This window comes from Camelus bactrianus, chromosome 4, assembly GCF_048773025.1.
Source record: "Camelus bactrianus isolate YW-2024 breed Bactrian camel chromosome 4, ASM4877302v1, whole genome shotgun sequence".
In the NCBI taxonomy this organism is placed as follows: Eukaryota; Metazoa; Chordata; class Mammalia; order Artiodactyla; family Camelidae; genus Camelus; species Camelus bactrianus.
This window is the reverse complement of record NC_133542.1, coordinates 69,093,469-69,118,172: the sequence shown is the minus strand read 5'-3', so window position 1 is coordinate 69,118,172 and position 24,704 is coordinate 69,093,469. Positions and strand designations below refer to the sequence as shown.

Below are 24,704 nucleotides of genomic sequence, written 5' to 3'. Positions count from 1 at the left end.
TTACCCTCTAAAAAGTCCCAATTTTCATTCCCTCTCTTAGTGCGTGAGAGTGCCCATGTCTCTGAATCCCTGCCAACAGTAGGTTTTAAAAATCTTTGATCTTTGCACAACTGGTCAGAGAAAATAAGTTGTTTTTGCCTGTATTTGGAATATCTTTGTCTTAGAAAGCAAATCTACCTTCATAAGATAATTGGCTACTCTTAAAGTGATTTAAAACATATTCTGTTGGTTCTGAAAAGCATTGGAATAAGTTGATAGTGTCCCAAGGTGACAATTTTGAAGGGCACATTGTATAGAAATTCTTGTATCTGTATTAATTTTTTTAAAAGCAATTCTTTATAGTCACTCTTAACACATGACATGTTCGTATGACTTATCTCTAAAACAAAATTGTATAGGTCTTGGAAGTCAGACAGCAAAATTTATTGAATTCCTTTCCTGCTATGTGTAATATTCTTTGTTGCCAGAAAGGGTATGGTGTTATGGCCCCTGTCCTTGTGGAACTTAGGGTCTGAATCCTCAAGTACATGTCATAAGAGGTGGAAAGCATGTTTCCCAGGGCAGTCCAGTGGGAGTTCCCTCTCAGAACTGGTACTGAATAAATATTTGAGTGATTCATTCCGATTCCTAATTGTATGAAGTCATAGTGTACTAATAGAGGAGATATCTGCTCATGTTGGGGTGTTTGGGGGGCCTCTGTTCTGTAAGGATAGTTAGGGAGTTGGTATGTGCTTTCAGCAGTGTTTGCCCATAAGTCTTTTCTTCATAAGAGGTGATGGAGCAGATACATTTTCCTGAAAAAGATTCTGTTGAAGATACTCCAGCACCTTCCAGCTTTGCCCTTCGCCTTTTTGGTGCCAGAACACCCATTAAATGTGTGGTTTCTTACTGAAGCCCTTGTTTTTGCAGGGGTGACTAATCAGTGTGAAGTTGAAAGCACCTGCCCCTGTGCTGGCGCCTAGTTGCCTTATTTCAAGGAGAAGATGCTTATCGTGATTGGTACCAGGTTGTTTGTAGCTCTGTTGATCTGTGATTCTGTGGTTCTGTTACAAAGCAAGTACTCTCATAATTATTTCTATGGTTGTATACATCTCTGTGGTTATGTAAGAAGTTCTTATTTTTACAGGTGAAACTGAAATGCTTCCTTTATTGCTATAGTTTTTTTCTGATTAGTACACTTAAAATGGTGGGCTGACATTAATTTTTCTGAGACTAAGTGTCTCAGAAATTTGACACTTAGAAGAATCCCATGATATTAGGAGATCTAGGAGGTCTGTATTAGGGTATAAACTTTTTGACTCAGGCACACTTTACTCACCTTTGCATTTCCCGTTAGCTCCAGTATAAAATAAGTACTTAGTGAATATTTTAAGGGGAAAAAATGAAGATTAATGTAGTTCATTTGATTTGAGATGCTCCTCAGTTAAACTTCCTCTTAATCTCGGTATCTTTAAGATCCACCAGGGGATGTCAATAGAATGATTTGTTGCCAGGCAAAAAATTTTAAAACCTGTTAGCTATAATGATTTATTAACTAGATTTCCCACTGTGTTCCATTTCTGGGAGGAACAAATGGCAAGAAAATCTAGTGTTCTAGGTCTTTCTAAAAATAAATATCTTCGAGGACTGTTACTAGGAACATGTTCAGTCCAACTTTCACATTCCTTGCACTTAGTAACAGTTTTAGAGGTGACCCAGATGACCTGCGGAGTTCTCTGTTACAAAGGAAGCATACACTGATTTTTACATGCTGTGAACTTACGAAAGAAGGATAAATTATTGATATATTGTAGGATTACTTTAAACAAGAATTGAAAACTGAAATTGGTAGTGATATTTTTTACCACTGTTGTTATTATTAATAGCAGCTAATTTTTAATTATATACCAGGGACTCTTTTGAGCATTTTACCTGTATTACCTTCTATATATCCTTTCATCCCTGCAACCCCTGTTTTATAAATGGAGAAAGAAAACAGGCTTAGTGAGGTTAAGGTTATTTTGATGAAGATGACGTAGCTAGTAAATGATAGGGCCAGGATTTGAACCCGATTCTGCTTAAAGAACCTTTGTTCTTTGTTGAGTACTCCTTTTTTGAGTATTCCCATTTAACTGAGGTGGTACCGTTTTGTTCCCAGAATAAGCATCATTACAGCTTAACAAGACTCAGGAAGCAGTTCTTATAATTAGGTTTCTAAAATAAGAAATTAGTCTGGCAGCAGACAAGTTTGATTAATAAGTTTTATTTTAAAGCACAATACTATCTTAAATCAGAGGAAAGGAAAATATATTTATTGAACAAAATTACTTTGGTGGTGTGTACAAATATGTGGTATTTTTGTGCAATTCCTGGTAACTCTGAAAGCATTGTCTGTGCCCTTTTAGACACTTAACAACCGTATGACAGGAGGGGAAAATATAAAGTGAAGAAATACAGTTTCATACTCTAGTACATCATTTGAGGGAAATACAACTTGTTCCCCCATGACCTTATCAGGTAATGAGAAGACTGCATGGGAATGAAGGGAGAAAGAAAGGAAAATTTATTGTTTTAACAGTAGTTATATGCTTTGAGTGGCCTGACTAAGAAGATACTGTTATTTGCTTTGCAAAAGAGCAAGCCATCCTCTGTCCCATGGAGATCTCATTGACTGGAGGGGTAGCCCCTAGTGTTTATCAAGATTTCCTTTCAGCTTAGGCTTAATCCTTTTAAGTTCCTAGATACAGGGATAAATGTTGATTTTCAAGGTAGCATTTTGCCACATTGAACTTGCTTAAAAAATGATTCAGTCATTTTCTGCCTTATTCTTAAATATTGCTGTGTACATCATGTTTCTAGGTAGGTGAGCCCGTGAAACAATATGAAGAGGAGAAAATAGCCTTTTAAGGAAATTGGCCCACAGAAAGGATGGCCTTCTTGGACAATCCAACTATCATTCTAGCTCATATTCGTCAGTCACATGTGACCAGTGATGACACAGGAATGTGTGAGATGGTTCTCATTGATCATGATGTTGACCTAGAGAAGATTCATCCTTCAATGCCTGGAGACAGTGGGTCAGAAATTCAGGGAAGCAATGGTGAGACTCAGGGCTATGTATATGCCCAGTCAGTCGATATTACCTCAAGTTGGGACTTTGGTATTAGAAGACGCTCAAATACAGGTAAACGTTGCCTTTTAGTCATGTCTTCTGAGCTTTAAATCAGTAAACAATCTTACAGAATAATGCATAATGTTGGAATAGGTTTAATGGGGAAAAAAAGTTACTGTGTATTAACAGGAACATGCATGTATTATACTCATAGTGAGGAGAGAGTCTCTGGAATGATGCTATTAGCAGGAAGTAGACAGAAGAGGAATAAGGAAGTAGAAGAAGAATAGGTGAAGAAGTTGGTTATGAGAATGTTGGATGTTCTGTTTCTAAAAAGTCACCATGTAGAGAGGGCAGTGGACTGTGTGACTGTCTTCACAGGGCAGCATTATTCCCAGTAGGGAGACTACCCAGAGGCAGATTTCAGGTTGACATGATAAAGAACCCTTAATAGAGAGAGCTGACCAGCCAAGGAGTGCTGCTGCCCAAGACAGTTCTTGCCCCTGGAGGAACTGTAGGGGAAAAGGGGACTGGAGGGAGGCAGCTGAATATTTGTTAGGGCTGCTTTTGGTAGGAATTCCTCATCGGGTGTGAGATTAGAAAAGGTGCCCCTGTTTTTGCTACATTACCTTTATTTTCTCTAGTTGATCTCTACCCTTTGATTTTCATAGATTGAAAATGCTCAACCTTGGCATATTTATATTTGGTTGTTAGCTTTTAAAAGCTTATCATTGCCCCTTTTCCAGCTTGCATTTTTTGGGAGCCTTTCAAGGGGTATGTGGTGAACCAAGTCCTTTACTTAGATAAATTATTTAGACTATATAATGTAGTTGTTCTAATATGACAAAATAGTATTTTTTTTTAGTTAATTAGAAAATAGAATCTCCTAATCAGTAGCAGTAACCTGCTAACTCCCAGGAAAAGTAATGGCAGGATATATAGTAGAACGTTGAAAATATTCACATGTTTATTTTCATGGTACAAGTGTATAATGTATGTAAAGGAGTACTGCAGGTAGAGTGGGATGCAATTCACAGTGAAAAGCATGTTAAGGTTTTGGTTCAGAATTCAGTATTCAGTGACATCTACAAAGAATAATTTGCTCTTGTGATGAAAATAATTATAGTATTTCCCAGTATCTAATGGAACTTTTATCAAAATAGGACTTGAGTGAAGGTTTGAATATAATTTAGAACCATTGATTCTCAGTTCTCTAGTTGAAACTGACTTCCTTGCAAGTTATTGAGATGGTATCTTTTATGACAGTTTGAATGGATTTCAGTAGGAGAATGCTGCTAAATTGAGAGCTTTATGATTATATTACTTTGGCTGTACCCTTCACATTTATTAATTGCAATTGAATGTATTTTTCTTCAGTGGAATTTGGTTTAGATATAGTGACACTGTCAGAATGCCTTTGCCAGTATAGTTTAATTTTCTGGCAAGATTAGTCTCTGTTTCCCTGCCATAAAGTTATGGAAGGAATATTTGATTTCGTACCTTGAAAGTGGTTGAAAGAAAATTTTATTTATTTAATTTATTTTTTTATTAGCGTTGTGCCAGGATAGAGAGTTGAAGATTAACAAGAGGAAGTTAATTTGAAGAGATGGCATCAATTGTGACTTTCTTTTCCATTTTAGTTTTGGTGTGCAGCGTTAATGTATGCTGGACAGTGTTTCTTTAAAAGATCAGTTCACTGACTTTTGAAGACTGATCAGCCAGTGGTAATATACTCACAAATGCACAATTTTAGGTGATGCTTTTGTTATTGTTGTTGGAATTTCTTAAGCTAGCACTTAGATGCTAATAATTAATTAAGATTGTGGGGTATCCTAGTGACCAAGGAATTTACTTTTTAATCCTTTCAGCATATCCTAAAATTTTGTATAAGAAAAATTGTTCTTCTTAAGATTTGACTAATGTTACAAAGATACAAATCATTTATTTTACTACCTATAAACTGTTTCAGCCCACTGAAGAAAAGCTATGCTAATTTATATAGCTTTGACATTTTATAATTTTCATGATTTTTAGATAAAGGATTTTATATTTAAAACTTTAATAGTCTAGTCTGAGTTCATTTATCTTTAATTTTTGAAATGGGTAGAGTAATTCATAACAGTAATTTTATTCCTGTAATGTAATATTCACTTCAGTTCATTTGTGCATTAAAATTCCTTTAAGACCGTTATTAATGATTTATATAATGAAATGTCATATTAATCACAGAAGTTTTCACATTTTATTATTCTCTTCCATGTTAATACTATCTTTATGATCTCTATTAATGTTTTATATCCTCTAATTTCAATTATAAATCAAGAATATTTTCATGTTTTTGTTGGTATTTGCTTTTCAGGGGTGCCACCTTTAAAATTTTATGACTTTTTCCCTACATATGCAATATAAAACATCTTTATTCATATAAAGGTAGTTAATTATGTCTTTGTTTATAGTAAACTTTCATTGACAAACTTATAGTTATAATATTTCTTTTCAAGCTCAAAGATTAGAACGACTCCGAAAAGAAAGACAAAACCAGATCAAATGCAAAAATATTCAGTGGAAAGAAAGAAATTCTAAGCAATCAGGTAAATGGAAATAATTTTAATTGTTAATTTGAGATTTGTATATTTGGTTTATATTATATAAAAGGTTTTATTTTTAATTCATCCTTTTAAATCCTCTAGGCAAACACCTCTTGTGTTTTGAGCTTCAAAATCTTTTCACTTGGGTGCCTTGGCCTTCTGAAGCTATGTGTTCTTTAGGTCTTGTCTTTTTGGTCACTCTTTGTTCTGGGTCACAGGAATTGATGTGTGCAAAGCACATCATTTTGTAGAAATTGTTGTGCCAATACCTTGTTCTTAGAGCCGAGGTATACCTATGATTTGGATGGGCTTCTGGGTTATAGATTCCTCCTGGCAGTTCTAACCTAGACTTTCCCTTGCCTCATTAACAGCCCCAATAACAATCTTTTTTGCATATATACTAATTTTTTTCCTTTAGGTTACAAACCATTATGTTGCTGGTATTAGCATTTGCAGTGTGTTTTCACATGTTATGTTTATTTAAAAAGCTGGCCATCTTACATATTTTCAGAGCTTCAATCTCAGCAAGAAGAGAAGACTTTTTAAAAAAATTTCAAAATAGATTTCTATTAATATACTTTCTAATGTTTTATCTTGTTTCCTAGACTTTCTCTTTTTTTCTTCCTTTCAAAGAAATGTCTGCAGTCTGTATTTTATATCTTCCCAGCACCTCCCACTACCACACTGGCATATAATACATGTCCAATCAATTTTTCTTGACTGATTCTATTGCTACATAATATAAAACAAGCAATATTAATGATAATCGTATTAACAGCAGCACCTACCTAGTGCTGTGGTAGGTACTTTACGTGCATTATCTCCAATGCCAGTGGTCTTATAAGGTGTAGATATCACTGCTGTCGTTAACAGATGAAACAGATGCTCAGAGAGACTTAGCTTGCCGAAGTTACAAGGCTGGGAAGTGGTAGTGCAGTAGAGCCATGTTTTTTATCTAGCACTCTCTGCATCTAAAGGCCAATCTCTTTCTGTTAAACCACATCATATAAAGTGGTTATTGCTTTCTCCTACTATGATTGTAAACCCAGGAGTGTTCAATGGGTATGGTTCTCTTAACGATTGCTTCTAAATGACGAGTATGTAGAACCAGAACTCTCATCCACTTCTTTCTCTTTCTTATATCTCACTTCTGTGACTTCCTGTAGTTCTCCCTGAATGTCTTTAGTTTTGCTCTTGATACTTTAAAAATCTATCTAGGCTGTCCTTTTCTGTAGATCTAGTTAATACTTTTCTCTGTTGTATTTAGCACAAACTGAAAAACCTTTATATCATTTTTCTTGTACACTCGCTTCAAAATTTTTGTTTATCTTAATGTTTTTCCTATTTCTCTCTTCTTAGTGAATTCAGAGCCAATTTAATAAGCTTGTCTGTCTGGCTACCCTTTGTTTTGCCTTCTTCACTTCTATACCTTAAAAAAATTATAAAAATAAATTATAAAAAATAAATTAACAAACAGAGCTACAGAGCACTTCAAATATACCTGCATTAACCCCTTTCACAATTCCTCAACCTAAAGTTTGATGCGTCTAATAATCTAGGAGTTGGAGGTACATCTAATAAAATTTGATACATTCCCCACTTGCTCCTTAAAGTCTAATCCACTTTAACTTTTGTTCAGTGTTTCACAGAATATGCTGGAGAAATAAATAATCCCCTTTTTGCTTTCATTTTAACCACACTATCCATTCTGTGTGTATACTACTCTCCCTCAGTTTCTGTCCCTCTTACTTCTTTCACATAGATTTCAGTAATTGACCCAAAATATTGAAATAAGCGATCTTATTTCTGGGAAAGCTACTTAATGTGCCTGCCTATGTTTTGAAATGTTGACCTTGATTCTGGCCAGACCAGCAACCTGTCTGGTGGCCACTCCTGATTGTTAGAGTGAACCTCACCAATGTACAGAGGAATATCTTTGAATTTTCTCTTAAGCTGGGTTCCATTGTTATCACAGACTGGCACTCGGGGTATCCTGACTGTTAGAAAAGTGGAGTCAGCAGTCAGCTGCACATCTGCTTGGCAAATGGAGCAACCATTCTATTTTCATACATCTCTCAAATGTATACTCTCTTTTGGCAAGAGATGCCATGACCAAATCATTTTAATCTTAATTGGGAATTTTGGTTAGGTAACCATTTAGTCATCCTCCATTCTTTTTCTGCTAATTACATTTTGTTAAAAACTCTTTCACCTGTTTTTCTTATCTTTGTTTTATTTAATTTCCCACTAGAAGAATCATCATTATGAATATGATGACCTCTTCTAGAATGTTCTTTTCCACAATTGTTCTATCTACATCCAGTCCATCCTTTAAGACACTGCATAAATGCAGCCTTTTCATAGAGGAGTTGGAAGGGATCTGAGAAGCCATCTGGCCCATACCCCTAAGTTCTTTATGAACTTACTGATCCATATGCTATGAGACCACATGATAAATATAATACCTTAGAGTAAGATCCTTTAGTATTTCCATAACTAAAACTGCACGGATAAATATGAAGATGATGTCATTGGAAGACAGCTTTGTCAGGAATAATGTCAAATCAAGGATGTGGCATTTTTAATTTTATTGTTTTAAAATGATGCTTGTATATTCTTTACAAAATTAGTTATTACTCTTATTAATTGAGTCATTTAAAAAGTAGTTCTTCCATAACTTCTGTGTGCATAGTAATTCTATGCTAGGTGCTTCAGGGAATATGTGATTCCTGTCCTCAAGAAGTTTGAAGTCTAATTAGAAGACAAGCCTATATACACATTAAGTTAAATAATAACTTAAAACAATAATGTAGTTTATATCAATTATGATTATTCATGAAGTTTTCTTTATATAACCTCTATTATTGGTTTCTTAAAACAACAGTTCCCAGATACAGTGGCTATATAAAAGTCAGAAATGCATCTAAAAGTGCATGTCACAATGACATTCTGTAAACATTTCTAGGCCTGACTGTGGAATTCAGTAGTTAGAGGTTGAGGTCCACAAATCTATTTTTTGGAAGCTCCCTGGGAAATTCTGATGAATAACCACCTCTGAGGACCACTGGATTATAATATGCCAGCCACTAAGTTTGTTTTATCTTCATGCAAGTCAAACAAATTAGCTGTTAATATTTCTATATTATAGGTGAGAAAACTGGAGTCCGGAGGTGCTAAGTAACTTTCCCAAGTTACTTACTTGCCAGTAGTAAGTGGCAAAGTCAGAATTCTTCTCCTGGCCAGTCTGACCCTAAGGACTGTAGTCTTCCTGCTCTGCTCCATTCTCTCCCACACTGTGGGCAGAAAGAGCTGCTTTTGGAGCTTTGGGTATTGGGGAGTCTTCGCTGTTCCCTTGTACCTTTCCTTCTCTGTGTGTCAGCTATGCCAAGGTTCAGGAAAGTTGCTAAAGTTTGTATATTAAAATTTTTTTTTTCAGTTGCAAGTAATAAAAAGCAAGTGAGAAAGTTGAAGAGTGTCTTGAAATTGAGCAACTCGAGGCACAGTTGTGCCTTATGAATGGCTTGGAACTGGGAGGAGGGGCTCTCATGACCTCCCCCAGTCTTATCTCTGCTTCTTTGTGCCCATCTGTTCTCTCCTTCCTCCTGTTCTGCTCCCTGTCCCCACAACTACTTTCTCTACTTCTCTGATCCAGAGTTATTCATTCAACAAGTATTTATTAAGCTCCTACAGTAGGCAAGGGCAGTTATGCCCTATTATAGGCCTAGGAGGTACAGCAGTAAGCAAGACAGAGTCCCTCCCATCATGGAGCTTGTCTGGGAGACAACAAACATAGTATGCCAGAATGGGGTAAGTGGTAGAGAGAAGCATATCCCCCAGCTAAGAGGGACCAGGAATGTTAGGCAGGGGATTTTGCTGTTGTACGCACGTATGGTGATCAGGGAAGATCTCATTAGGAAGGTGAAGGAGTGAGCCAAGCAGATTCTGGGAGATGAGTGTCCTAAGATGAGGGAACAGCAAGTGCATAGGTTCTGTAGCAGACGTGTGCCCAGTGGATTCAAGGAATAGCAAGGAAGGATGCCTGTTGGTTGAAGAAGAGTGAGTGAGAGAAGGAGTGGGGCCAGAGAAGTAAGCAGTGGGAGATGTAATCATGGATGATCTTTGTTAGGAATTTAATTTTTACTCTGGGTAAGCTGATTTAATCAGAGTACTGATGTGATATGTGACTTATGTTTTTTCCCTCAGCTTAATTTCCTTTAAAACAGCTGTTTATTATAGAAAATTTCAAACAAATACAAAAGTAGAGAGAATGGTGTCATGAACCCCCACATACCTGTCACCCAGCTTCAGCAGGTATCAACATGTGTCTGGGCTTGTGTCATTTATACATTCACCTGCCCTCTGCTCCCAGATTATTTTAAAGCAAATCCCAGGTATTATATAATTGCATGCCTAAATACTTACATTTTTTTTTTAACATGTTAGAAAACTGCAGTACTGCTATTCTCCAAAAAATTAGCAGGAATTCTTTAATATTATTAATATTAATATGATCCCCATTTCATTTGTTCATGTCTAGATCTAAGGTCCACACATTCTTTTGTGTAACATGTCTCATTTCCTTTTTAATCTATTGATTCTCCTTCACTTTTTCATTCTTGTAATTTATTTGTTGAAAAAACTGGGTCATTTGTCGTGTAGAATTTCCTACATTCTGGATTTTGCTAATTGTATCCCCATAGTCTCATTTATTGTGTTCCTCTGTCCTTTTTATTTCCTATAAACTGGTGGTTGGATCTAGAAAATTGCTCAGATTGAAGTTGACTTTTGGTAAGAATACTTTGTACATTCTGATCTGTATTTCCTATTGCATCTTTTCAGGAAACATGAAGTGTCTTCTTGTGTTTTGTGATAAGATTAATGGAATCAAATGTTATCCATCCATTATTAAATTACTCCTGTTAGCTTTTCATCTGATGGTTTTAGTGGCCATTGATGAGCATTACCTAGATTCATGATCTCATTACAATTTGCAAAACAGTGATTTTTGATTTTATCAGTCTTTCTTCATTTATTAACTTGTTTTATATAAAGAAGAATTTTCCCTAATCTACTATTTGGCTATCCTCAGATACAGTCCCTACAAGAAAGGCAGGATAAATCCTTGATTCTTTATCTTCAGAATGAAGATTTTTTTCCCTAGCATCCTGTGTAGATGACCAGTGAGGATTTTTCCCCATTGTATCATTATGAACTCATGGGTTTTTAAGGAAAATTTATATTTTTCAATTCATTTCAGTTACTCTTTTTTGATGCTAAAATTGTCCCTTTGTGTTGTGAGTCCTGTCACACTTGCTTCTAAGTTCTTTTGACACAATTCCAGTAATCTTTCATAGCTTCCTTGCTTTCTTGTTTGATGAGATGTTTTGGGCTCATCTTATACATTTTCTCCCCCAAATCTGGAATCAGCCATTTCTCTAAGGAGTCTTGATTCTTTTTAGTGGTAAATGGCATTGAGACCATAACTGAGCCCTAGGGGTGCTCACTGGATTGATTTTTTTTTTTCCCTTGTAGGCCTTTTCAGTGAGTAGAGCTTTAAAAAAAAAAATGGAATTGTTAAGAGGAAACACATTGTGAGTTAATGCAGATAATTCCAGTTCAAATTTAGGAATACAGAATGTTTACTTAACTTTTTGATTTTATGTTTACATATCTTTTCTCATGCCGAGAATCTTGGTTCCAGAATAAAAATACCAAATCCATTACTAACAGTATGATTAGTGAAAACAGTTAAAAATCTTTTTTTTTTTTTAATTTTTTTGATATGTTCCATTAGGGACTATACAAATTGCTTTGTGATAAAGTTACTTTAAATAATTCCTCTCTTTGTGCTTAAACTGCCAACTTAATATTACACACTTAGGTTCATTTATCTCATTTTGCTTTTATTTTTAGCATAATTATACAAAACATTTACATGGTTCTAAAGTTGGATGCATAAAGCAAGATATAATCAGAGAAATCTAGCTTTAGCCCTTCTATTAGATAGTCATTTTAAAAAAGGTTTTGGATTTTCTGTCCACTTATAACTATATATAAGCATATTTACATTCATATCCCCCTCTTTTAAAATTAAAGATAGCATACTACACCCTATTTTATGCAACACTTAGCAACATATCCTGAGAATTACTCTGGAGCAATATATAGGTAGGTTTCATGGTGTGGATATGCCATAATTTAGCCAACCAGTCCCTTGTTGAGGGACATTTGATAGTTTTCAGGCCTTTGCTGTTGCAAGTGGCATGGCAGTGAATAGTCTTATGGTCTGTTTTGGTTTTTTTGCCAGTGTCTCTAAGATCAGAATCCTGAAAGTGGTATTATTGTTGGGTCAGGGGGGTAAATATATGGTTTTCTTCGGTATTGCCAAATTCCCCTCCATTGAGGTTTTGATATTTTGCATTCCCTCTGGTAATGTGTAGTGTGTCTATTTCCTCATAGCCTCAAACTTAGATTTTTGCCAATCTGATAGATGGGGAATGGTATCATAGTGTAGTTTTAATTTGCATGTCTTATTGTGAATGTGGTTGAGCATCTTTCCATCTGTTTAAGAGCAATTTGAATTTCTTTTTCTGTGGCTATTACAGATTTTTTTCTCCATTTTTTTCTCCATTTGTTGGTCAGTGTTTTCTCTACTTTTAGAATCTTTATATATTAGGAAGTTTCTGTTTTTATGTGATCACATTTATCAATTTTCTTCTTATTCTGAAGTTTATAGCTTGTATTTTAAAAGACTCATTGGCTGCTCTGTTGGGAAGAGATAGTGGTCTGGGTTGGGGTGAGGGAGGCAAGGGCAGAAACAAGACCAGCTTGAAATTTGTGGTAATAATCAAGCTTTGGTAGCTGTGAACGTGGTTCTGGATATCTTCTAAAGTTTCTGTTGATAGATAGGATGTGAGAGAAACAGAAAAGTGGGATGACACCCAAGTTTTTTGCCTAACAGAATTGAGTTGCCGTTAACTGAGAAGATGATTGTGGAAGGAGCAGGTTTCCGGGAAGATCAAGAGTTCAGTTATAGGCATGTAAAATTTGAGATACTTACTGGACATCCAGGTGGAGGTGTGAAATAGAAAGTTGAATATGTGAGTCTATAATTTTAGGGCGTGTTTAGATCTAAGAATAATCATTTGGAAGTTATCATCATGTAGAGGATATTTATTTAGGTTTCCCCCTTTTATTTATTTATTTTTTAAATTGAAGTATGCTTTACATGTATTGAAACGTATGGATATTAAATGTACAGTTTGATGACTTTTGGCAAACATATACACCTGTGTAACCAGCGTCCGAGTCAAGTACAGAGCATTTCTATACCCCAGAAAGTTCTCTCATGCCCCTTTCTGGTTAGTCTACTCCCGAGAGGCAATCATTGTTCTGATTTTTATCACCGCAGTTTATTTTTGCCTCTTGTAGAATGGTGTTTAAAATCGTAAGACTGGATAGGATCACTGAGGCTGTGAATGCAGATAGAGAAAAGCAGTCTGCCTTGGGAAATGCCAAAGATTTGAGGGGGAAAGGAGGAATCAGCTAGTCGACTGAGAAGAAGAGTAGCCTGAAAAATAGGATGAGAATCAGATAGAGAAGAGACCTGATCACTAAGCGAAAAAATTTATTTCAAACAGGAAGGAGTGAAATGTCAGTTGCTGTAGAATGAGGATTAAAAATTGATCAATAGATTTATTTAGCAACAGGAGCATCATTGGTGACTTCAGTGAAAGCTGCTTTGGTGAAGTGGTGAAGCCTGAATGCCTGAGTGGAGTGGGTTTGAGTGAACAAGAAGAGAGAGATTGGACAGTAAGAATATAGACAACCATTCTGAGGAGTAGAAAAGTAGGGTAGTAACTGAAAGGGAGTATGGGAGTACAGAAGGATTTTTTTTTTTTTAATAAGCAGTACTTCAGTATCTGCATGCTAATGTGACTGACCCAGTAAGGGGAAAATGGAAGCGAGATGAGAGAGAATTGCTTGATTGATGCCCTTGAGTTGGCAAGAGTGGATGAGATCTAGTGCACAAAGGAGGGATTGGTCTGACAGGGGCATAGGCAGTTTGTCCAGGTTGTTACAGGAGGGAAGGCAGGTAGACGTGCAGGTGAGAGCATGCAAAAGTCCTCTTTTGGTCGTTTCTATTTCTCCTGGATGTAGGAAGCAAAGGAGGAAGAGGGAAAATGTTATAGATTGAGGAGAGAGGTCTGAGTGTGAATTAGTCTGAGAATGGAAGAGTTAGTACATCACCACTTCACACTTAACCCTACTGATAACCTGGTAACAGTAGAGTGACTTCAATAAGTTACTTATGTTTGCTACACCTCACTTTCTTCATGGAGCTATTAGTACCCTATCTCTTAGGATCCTTGTAAGGACAAGCTGAGAAGACACCTCGCATTGTTCGTGGCTCCCAGTAGGTCTTTTGTTTTTGTTTTTTCTCCTAGTAGGTATTTAATAGAGGATCATTCCTTTCCAAAGTGTAGCAATAAAATTGCTGATAGACTACAGGTGGAGCAGTATTTCCAATACTTAAAATACCACTTTAATATAATAGTAATTTAAAACTGTTTCAAATATGCTTTAATCTGTTGATATTAATATGTAATTAACAGATATTAATCTGTTGATTACATGTACTTATATATTCATAATCTGGATTGGATAGTCAGGCGCCACATTTTAAAAAATAATTTGATCCTTTTCGCCCAGTTTGCCTCTTAAATCTATAGGGACTCATTTGATAAATTTGCCCCAGTAGTTTGTCGAAAATAATTTTGTTACCGTTTTTAAAAGTTCTAAGTGACTATTTCAGAGTTATGTTTGATCTCAGTGGAATGGGTTGGGCTTATTTATTGCACATTTTAAGATCTAAGATTGATTTATTTACAAATTTAAGTATAGAAATTTTCTAACATTCACAAAAATAAAATTTGTAATGAATCCCCAGGTACTTACCATCCAGCTGTCACCCTAAATGGCATTCACATTAATATAGAAAATTATATGATCTTTGAGAAGATATGGAACTAACTTGTCTTGGTTCACTAATGAATAAGAGCTAAAGATTCTGATTTAATAATAACTTAATCTGAATTCCTTCAATCATTATTTTATTCATTGATTCATGCAACAAAATTTATTGAAGGTCTACTTTGTTCATTAGTGCCTAATGGCTAAGAGCCTTAGCTGGGTGCAAATCTTGGCTCTGTGACTTACTGGCTGTGTGGCCTAAGGCTAATCAAAATATCCTAGCTTCCGTTTCCACATCAACAAAATTGAGCTGATGCTAGTATCTACCTCATAAGCTCGTTATGAGGCTCAGATGAGGTACACTGGCTTGCTCAATAAATGTCAGCTACTGTTACTCACCTCATCTTTGTCATCCAGTTTAAAATCACATATTAGAGCCAGGAAAGATCTTCTAGATTATCTAGTTTGACAAGCCCAGAGAGGTTTAGTGAATTGTCCAGTATCACACATCTGTTAGTGGCAAAGCCACGCCAAAGCTCAGGTCCCACAGCTGTAAATGTTCTTCTTACTGAATGGCTGTTCTTTTGGTTTATCTGACCTATGCCCTTTTCTTTAAACCCTAGTCCTTCTAAATTGACAGACCTGACCTACATGTTTTTCAGCTCTCTGCTTTTTCAATGCATGGACATATAAATGTATGTGAGGCTTTCTGCACATGTCAGACCTGAACATGTCCTTGGACATTCTTTTCTTAAGATTCCAAGGAAGACTTTTTAGGGAAGGTGAGCAGGCTGTCTCTCTGTGTTGAAATCACAAAGATGTTTTTATCATCCTCTTGTATCACAGCCCAGGAGTTAAAGTCACTGTTTGAAAAAAAGTCACTCAAAGAGAAACCTCCAAATTCTGGAAAGCAGTCAATATTATCTGTACGCCTGGAGCAGTGCCCTCTGCAGCTGAATAACCCCTTTAACGAGTATTCCAAATTTGATGGCAAGGTAAGTAAACCTGAAACTTTAATGGAATTGTTGTTGGTAGTATTATTTATTAGATTTAGGGTTTCAAAAGATACTCATTAAATATAGAATATCACTCACATTTCCTAAGACTGAGGATGTAAAGAGGTCTGGACTGGGGCTTAATGTTGTTTCCACAGTAATGTGTTTGGGAGGATTAAGACAAAAACAGCCCTGAGATGTGTGTGTGTATGCTCTTCTGTTTTATCTCTTAAGTGTACTTGAGGGTTCGGGTTAGTTGGGTTGTGATGAATCAAGGTCTAACTGTTGGGAAAGCCTTGAAAGTGGTTCTAGGAGACAGTTTGCATTGTCTTGTCTAAGTCTGTATTATAACTCCAGAAATTATGGAGGTTAGAGCTTCATTTCAAAATTCTAGGCTTTGCATGTCAGTATTTTTTTTATAGCAGATCTTGTTTGACACTTGCTATTCAGGATGACTTAATTTTTTCCTATTTGTTGTAACAATTTGCAGCTGTAAGATTGAAGTGTGTATTTCCCTTTTAGGAAAATGGCCACAAGTTTAGGTGGAGTATAGTTCTATGTGCAGCGGCCTCTTCCCTCATTCCCTGCCATTCTGTGTCTCTGTGCTGCCCTGAGCCAGGCTTCTTTCAGGAGACAGTAGCAGTTGATTTTTATATTTATTGCCATTATGTTTGTTATCTGGCAGTGGTGTGAGGGTGCTGAGGGTGCTTATTGCCTGGAGGGGTTGTGTGCAATTTGTCTTATTTCAACACCATTGCAATTAATAAATATACAGTTCTTTACTTACGTTTGCATTTTTCATATTCAAGTTCTGGTTATGTGCTGGTTCTGTCGGTTGTCATCTGTGAGCAAGATGTTTTCTCTTTGAAACACTTACCTCTTACAGTTCAGCATGTTTCCATATACGGCCATTGGCACATGAGGTTATTGATGTTAGCCAGGAAGGAGAACAAGACTAGAAGCAAAATGCATAAATAACATAAAGATCCTAATACACTAAGGAGTTTCCTCCAAAAAAATGCCTGAAATCACTTCTAGTAAATGAGAGATGTATCCACGTAAAGCTTCTCTTTAGCCTCCCTCTGCCACCTTCCCCTGTTTCTTCTTGTGGATTGTAGCAAAGAGAAGAAAGGTCCCCCTAGGGGACAGGAACATTAGCCTCTGGAAACTGGTGAGTTAGACTGTAGGGGATTTTTTCTTGAATACTACAATTGATTCATTTAGATATGTGAGAAGTTATTACTGGGATTAGGTGACATGGCTGGAATTTATTTGCTTCTATTGCCTATCATCTCATTGTTTGAGAATGTAATTAATTGCTGGAGTAATTAAAATGATAATGCTTTGATGCCAACAAAATAGCACAGATCTTTTAAAATACTACATTCTAGGATTCTCATTATACCATTAGATTCTATTATAAGTACTTAGGTTAGGATTTGTTAGAAGGTTGTGAACTCTGCTTGTTATATATACCTAAATTCTGAAGTGCCAGGGAGAAATTAGAAAGATAAAGTAAAATGAGCCATTTCCTCAGTCACAAAGGAATTATTTTTGCTAGATGTGTGTTTACACTTACAGCTCTCTGTGCTTTTGTCATATCAAGCCTATTTGTAATCAGCAAAGGATGTGAGCATGGCCCAGTCATCACTGCACACTGATTAAGAAAGATTTATATATCGATAAGTCTATCTTGTGATGCAATGCCATTTTTTTATTATCCTACATATTACAATTGCTAAAACACAATTAAACCCTTGTTCTCATCTATTATTTAACATTGATGCGTTTGGCAGATATGTAATAAAAGTGGCTAATATTTGAAGGATATTGTACTGTACATATTAAATTAGTCTTTCTTTATCTTTGTGAAATGCATCAATATGATATTCAATGACATCTCAATGATTAATAGAGAATTATACTTGAGTCAAGCCTTTTTGTAACCTAGAAATTAAAATGACAATTCAAATAACACCTCAAAATGATCAAATTATCATTTTGTGATTGCATAATAATGGGATTGTAGTAGTTATAACAGCACCATGGCTGCCTCTGGAGTTAAGATCATGTCAACCCCTTGATAATAAAGCCTTTTCTGTGCGAGTCAACTTTAATAATTTCCAGATTGATTCTTCCCATAAATCATTTGACGCTCAGCACTAAATTTTTGTTACTGTTGTAACTTAAAATTATTTTATTTTTATTCAGCTCATATTTAAGAAGTGAAATGAGTGTCCTGTTTTAATGATTCACCATCAGTGTCCTGTTTTAATGATTCACCATCTTGTCATTGAACTCCTTGCTTTTTGCTTCAAATATAAGGGGTTTTGATGTATTTTGATAGTCCTTTTTTTTTTTTTTTTTGGTAGAGGTTTGTTAAAGCCACTAAAATAAGTACAGTTTTTTCCCTACAAATATTCACAATGCTTTTCTTGGGAATAACGCTTGCCTTATTTACATAATTAACTGAGTTGCTTAGGTCTCTTGGGCAAATGGTACATAATTGGGGAGAGAAGGGGACAGGGAAGAGTTTGGGGTCTAATTAAATATGCTAAAAAACTACTTAATTATGTATTTCCTCAAGAGACTAACTGCTGTGAAATCCTCTTTAAGATTAAACTAGCGTTGGATTTGAAAAACGGATTTTGGTTTTGGTATGGCTTTACAGTTACAGTGTAGTTAAGCAGTCATCTTTAACGGTTTGTGCAAACTGGATTGTTGCTGGTTTTAGTGATTCTAAGGGTAAGCATCTCTCAGCTCTTGTGTTGAATTAAAGTGAACACTTTCAGACAGTTTTTTGGTTCCTGTATCTGGTTAATAATTTAAGTTTTAAAATCGTGGTTGGTTAATAATTTCTTGAAGGCATACAATTGGAAAGGAAAGGCTGCACTTAGGCCCATGCTTTGTTGTAATTTTGATAGTTTTTTGATCAGGTTCATTACTATGGTGTTTTTTTTTTTTTTTTTTTGGCAAATTGGCAGTGCTATCTGTGATATGTTTTAGATTCATAGGTTATTAATAACTCTGTTTACTGATCATTTGAAAAAAGACCTAGGCAGATTACAAGTGGGTTTAGGAGATGCTTAGCCTGACAAGGCAAAACTAGGCTCAGCCATCCGCCTGCATACTTTTGTTAAAAACAGGACCCCTGAGAGGGAGGGTATATATATCTCTCAAGTGGTAGAGCGCATGCCTAGCTTGCACAAGGCTCTGGGTTCAGTCCCCAGTACCTTCTCTAAAAATAAATACATGAATAAGCCTAGTTACCTCCCCCCTCAAAAAAATAAATTAAAAAAAAAAACAAAAAAAAAACAGGACCCCAGAATAGCTTCATTAACAGAACAAAACCTCTGTTTTACAGGTGAGACAATCAGAAAACTTCTGGTACCAGTCCTTCTGATCTCATTGTATGTGGGAAATGTTGAATGTGGCAAGGAGTTGCTTTGAGGCGATGAGGGAATGATAGGCAGTAAACATTTAGCACTGATTTAAGTGCCTTTGAATACATGAATTTCTGCCCTGTCTCACCACCTTTTTCAAATGAGATTTTGTTTTAAAAAATGTCTAGTCCTTTCTATTCCATACCTGTCTCTGACTTGAGAAGCTTTAGCTGGTATGTCATCATCACTATTTTGGTTAAACTGAGTTTGCAAATGTTATCATCATCAGTGGACCCTCAGAAGTTCAGATACCCATTTCCTGTCAGTACAGTTATTAATAAAGAAATGGTACTGATTATCAGTTGCGTCATCTCAGTCAGGTTTTTAACCTCTCCGAACCTTAGTTTACCTGTGAAAAGAAATCAAGAATTTGTTCCTCACAAAGCTGATGAGACCATCCAGTAGGATAAAGCACCTAGCACAATGAGAGGCAGTGTAATTTAGTCTGTAGGCAAATCTATTTTGTAGTAAAATCTGAGTTTGAATCCTAATTCCACCGCTTATGGTGTGACTTCAGGCTAGTTACTTAACCTCATGAACTCTCGTCCTCATATGTGAAATGAGATGATGATAGTGTGTCTTTTGTCACGAGAATTAAGATGAGGCCTCATGAGCCCAACATTTAGCAGAGGAAGCAGCCAGCAGATATCCGACTTCTGCCTCTTTCTCTCTCGGGTGCAGGCCAGTGATGCTGTCTCTCATATGTACGCCATCAGATTGTTGACCACATCGAGTGAGAGGAAATGTGCTCTTAAAAACCAGGAGTTAAGAATAGCATCGTTAAACAAGATGTGCAGCAGCCTGGATGAAGGTGGTATGCCTTTAGAAGTCCAGGGAGTCAGTCTAGTGGGATTTTGACCTTTAACTTTAAATGGGAAAATTAACACAAGTAATTACTTCCCTTTTTTTTTCTGGCATTGGTTATTTTTTAAACAACAGGTGAGAAGGTGGTTTGATATTAGAAACTGCTTGGCAGTTTACTTAAATGTTAGCTATCTTACTTATTTGACTTAGCTAAGTTATACTCTAAATTTAAGGAGAATATTCGCCTTGACAAGTGCTTAAAAAAGCAGAACTGGTTCTGGTTCATATAGACAACTGTGACTTTGATTGTGTTAACTTATAAGAAGGTAACCATTTCTCTGTTATAAACTGTTTTAACAAGGAAGCTGCAGAGAGCATGGGGGAAGGGATAATTCATGAGTGTTAATTGCTTGGCTGTTAATTTTCATAAGTGTTGATAGAAGCAGTTCCTTAAATTAAACTTTGTTTAAAATGTATCAGGGGAAATATTCCACAATGTCGAGCCTGAAGTGAAAATTAATATGAATGCTGTGGCAATTAACACATACTGGTTAATAGCTTTTAGCAGCATTTTGGGATGATAGTCCTTAAATACATTTTTGCATGCTGCTCTTGTTTCAGCATTGTTCCAGTCTATGTCTAGATAATTATGAACAAATGTTTTCTACAATCATTGGCATTAAATAGCTCTCTTCAAAGAAACTCACTTAAAACTTTGCAGAAAAGCATTGAGCTACTGAGAAATGTTGGGAACTCAGAAAAGGTCAGCAAATGGAAATCGTGTAAAAGAAAATTGCCTTTATAGGAAAATGCTCCTCGTCTGAACTCGGAATATTTGCTCTTAATCATGGGAATGGTCCCCTCAAATATGTTAAGTTATTTTAGCTTCAGGATCTCTTTCCAAAAAATTATCACCTGGACTTCTTAGTGCTAGTTATGTTTCTAGATACCAGCTTTTGCTTATTGCTGCCTGAGCTGAGGAGTGGCTTTGAGCCTAAGTGCTTTCTGGTCTTTAACCTTGACACTTTCCTCTGACCACTGCCCCCTCGAAAGCTGGCCAGCCACCCTGTCCTCCCTCACCAGAGGAGATGGCCTAGAATGAAGTTGGTCTCATTACCCCCCTTCCTTTCAATAAAAGTGCTCCTGGGGTTCACTTGCTTAGTGCCTGTTAAGAGACGAGTCTAAGAAAAGAGAGAGTCTGAGGTGACTCTGTATTTTGAATTAGGAGCTATGTCTCATTCTTCCATTGGCTTCCTTTTACATACCTTTTTTAATAAAGGAGAGTAAACTCCCTACATCATTTTACCAGTTACTCTCTTGGCAACTTACCTCTGTGACTGTATTTTGCTAGTCTTCCTTTTCATAGACCAGTTTTTATTGTTCTATTTCTAAAGCAAGGTACTAGATATTTACTATCTTTTTACACACTGTGGTATACTAATAAAAAGACCAAATTCATTAATATAAAAACATCTTTTACTGAGGTTATTTCCCCTTACCATTGTACTAATGCAGTCTTTTTCCTGTTGTTCGATGCTTCACTGAAAATCCCAAGTGGAGACTTGGAGATTTTTTTGTCTGGGTGGTATTTAAAATGAATTAAAAAGGAATCTTGCAACAAAAGAAAATATTTTCAGCATCCTACTCTGAAGTTAAATTCTCAAGACTGAGTTCTTTTTTTTTTTCATTGAAGTATAGTCAGTTTACAATGTTGTGTCAATTTCTGGTGTACAGCATAATGTTTCATCATTTTTGCAGTTTGTTCTGAACCCTGCCAGTCTGTAGAGGCTTCCTCTAGTTGTGGAGCCATCTTCCAGAAATTCCCGTCAGAGGTAGAATTCACCCACCACTGGCTCAGAGGCTTTTCAAAGGAAGGCAGAGTTTTGCAGTGGGGAGAACATGTTAGTCAGGCTTGGGTTAGACTTCCAGATTTGCCATTTACTTACTGTGTGATCCTGGACAAACCACTTTGCCTCTGTAAGCCTGTTTCCATATCTATAAAATGAGGTTAATGATCCTTACCATAAAATGTTGTTGTAAGGATTTAAGGAAAATTGGAGATGCACATATAGCAAAGTGCCTGGTAGGTGGCCAGTGCTGAGAGGTGTATTAGTTTCCTTTTACCATGTTGCCATTCATTTGCTTCATATTTAGTGAGGATCTGCAATGTACCAGGCACTGTTAAGTAAAATCTGGATACAGTAGTGAGCAAAACAGATGTCGTGTCTGACCTCATGGAACTTCTCCTCTCTTGGACGATAGATGTTATGTAAATAATCACCAAACTAAATGTAAAATTGCAGTCATAGTATAATCATAGCTAATTAATTACCAGATTCCAGGAGAGTTACTTGGGGCTTTGAGAGAGTTATCAGTAGGAGCATCTGACCTAGTCTGGGGATCAGGGATGGTTGTCCCTGTGAAGGTGACTCTTGACCTGAGAGCTGAAGGCTGTGTAAGAATTAGCTAGGTGAAGGGGAGGAGAAAGGACATACAGAAGGTCTGAGGCAAGGAGGGGCTTGTCAGTTTTGAGGAACTGGAATAAAGCTGTGTGACTGGAGACCCAAGGGGGAGGGAGATTGTGGGGCAAGGTGAAACTGCAGGGGCAGACCAGGTAGGGCTGGCAGAAGTGTCCTGATTAACCTGAGAGTGTGGGAAAGCCCTGAACAAGTTTAAATGAGAAGATAAGGTAATCAGGTTTGTGTTTGGAAGAGATCACTGGAGCTATGCTGAAGAGAATACACTTGAAAAGGGTTTGTGAGGGTAGAGAGATCAATCAAGAAACTTTTTGCAGTGGTCCAGGTAAGAGAGATAGTAACTTGGGCTTACTTAATGGTGATGGAGGAGTGGATGAATGCAAGAGATATTTATTAGGTAAAAGTGATAGGACTTGATGATGGATAAGTTATATATCATTGTATAGGGGAGAAAGGAGTTTCCAGGTTGACTTCTTGATCAGATTCTGGCTTGAGATACTGAATAGATGATGATACTATCCCTGAATTAGGAAGCAGCAAAAGAGGGCAGAGGATGAGGCAGAAGTTACCATCATGAGCTGTTGACTGCAGATCACAGCCTGTTACCATGTCCTTGAAGACACCACCCATATCCTTTTTCAGAGGGGATGGGGTGCACCCTGCTTGTTTGGTTTGTATTTGCGGCATGTGAGGCAGTGGTCTCTGAGATGAGAGTGGGCTTGGAGCCAGGAGCCTCTTCTTTGTTTCCACTCACAGCCAACATTGGAACCTTGGCTAAGGAGTCACCCCAGAGGTTGGTCACCTCTTCTCTGAGATGGCTGTACTCTCAGGTGCCTAACCCAGCTCACCAGGCTGTTAAGAGTAGAAAATGAGAGAGTAGTTTTAAATGAGACAGGTGTCAGGTGTCATTTAAGAAATTATATTGATTGTAATTCTTGGAGGTTAGGAAACTAAAGAGGAAAAACATGAACATATTTTTGTAATAACGAGATTACTGTTGTAGTACTACCTTCTTCCTGGCAAGTTAATTACCAGATAAGCAGATGAAATCTGGTTGGAATGAATATCAAGCACTGAGGTCCCAGAGAAAGTATGGGAGACAATCTATTTTTATAGGTATGGTGGGGACTGGGGATGGTGGGAGTTTATACTGGGCTTCCTCATCTGGGGCACCTCAATCTGCATGATTTGCTGTAGAGAGATTTTCTTGTCACTCAAAGTACTAGGCCCTGATTTTATTATCTTGAAGACAACTATTCAGAAAAATCAAATGACAGCTTCAGGTCACCTAGCTGGTCATAGAATCTAGGTGTTCTAATTCTTGGAAATTTTAATTTTCATTCTTAATGGCACTCATATTTATAAAATATGAAACCTGAGTCCCAGGACTGGAAGACTATATGGTAGAAAGAACACAGACATGGAATCAGAAGATGACCATACTATGGAGTCTGGGATAGATCACCTCCCATCTCTGACAGAGCCTCAGTTTCTGCATGTTTAGAATGAGGAACTTGGCTTAGATGATCTCTTGGATTCCTTTTGACTTTAAGGTTCCATAGTTTTGTGATTGGGGAGGCAGCTGACATCAGTGACGTGGAGAAGGTTATAGATGGGCAAACTTGAACTCTTGAAGAGTTGATCTTCTACGTATATGTTGCTACTTTCCTCTTTTAATTGATCATAACAAAACTGCGATAGAATGTTATCTCCATTTTACAGATAAGGAAACTGACGCTCAGAAAGAGAAAGTGACTTGCTCAAGGTTACCCCACTAGTATGTGGCAGGGCTGGTATTCAACTTGTTTTTCCTTATTCCAGTACCAGAGCTTGCTTTCTTAGACTTTTTTACAGTCGTTGTTATGGAGGAACCAAAACATTGTTAATAACAAACATTTTTCAAAATTTAAAAGCAAAATAATTTTCCCTTTACCAGTGGATATGAAATCTGACAAGAGTTGTTTGGTTTAGATAATATCATCAACTGTATCTGTTGGGCAAGTTACTGCGTTTTGTAAGCCTCAATTTTCTTACATGTAATAAAGAAATAAGGGAGAATGGGACCGAGAAAGGGAGAAATGCTTTACACATAGAATCTAGTGTATGTCCCACAAATGCTGTTTTTCCCCCCACTGGTCTTCCTGGTGTGTAAGCATGGATTAATTCATCCATGCATCCATGCATCCATCCATCCATCCATCCATTCACCCAGCAAACTATTTACTATGCACCCACATTGTACTGGTTCATTTCAGATGTTTATTGCATACCAGCTCTGTACTAGGCACTGACAAATAACACAGGGCTAACTGCCCTGGAGGAATTTGTAGATA

General features: G+C 36.7%; 1 protein-coding gene across 8 annotated transcripts in view; it reads left to right on the top strand.

Moving 5' to 3' along the window:
• MAPKAP1 (MAPK associated protein 1) overlaps positions 1-24,704 on the top strand; it is a 209,800-nt gene that overhangs the window by 23,542 nt on the left and 161,554 nt on the right. For 4 of the 8 annotated variants that reach the window (XM_074362228.1, XM_045517536.2, XM_045517535.2 and 1 more), the window contains 3 exons: positions 2,839-3,163; positions 5,593-5,682; positions 15,499-15,647. The exons of 2 other annotated variants lie outside the window; for them this stretch is intronic. In XM_074362228.1, coding sequence (XP_074218329.1) covers positions 2,908-3,163; positions 5,593-5,682; positions 15,499-15,647 — 495 coding nt within the window. In that variant the 5' untranslated portion in view covers positions 2,839-2,907. The remainder of the gene's footprint in view (positions 1-2,838; positions 3,164-5,592; positions 5,683-15,498; positions 15,648-24,704) is intronic. 2 more of the 8 variants (XM_074362230.1, XM_074362229.1) reach the window with 1 other exon arrangement.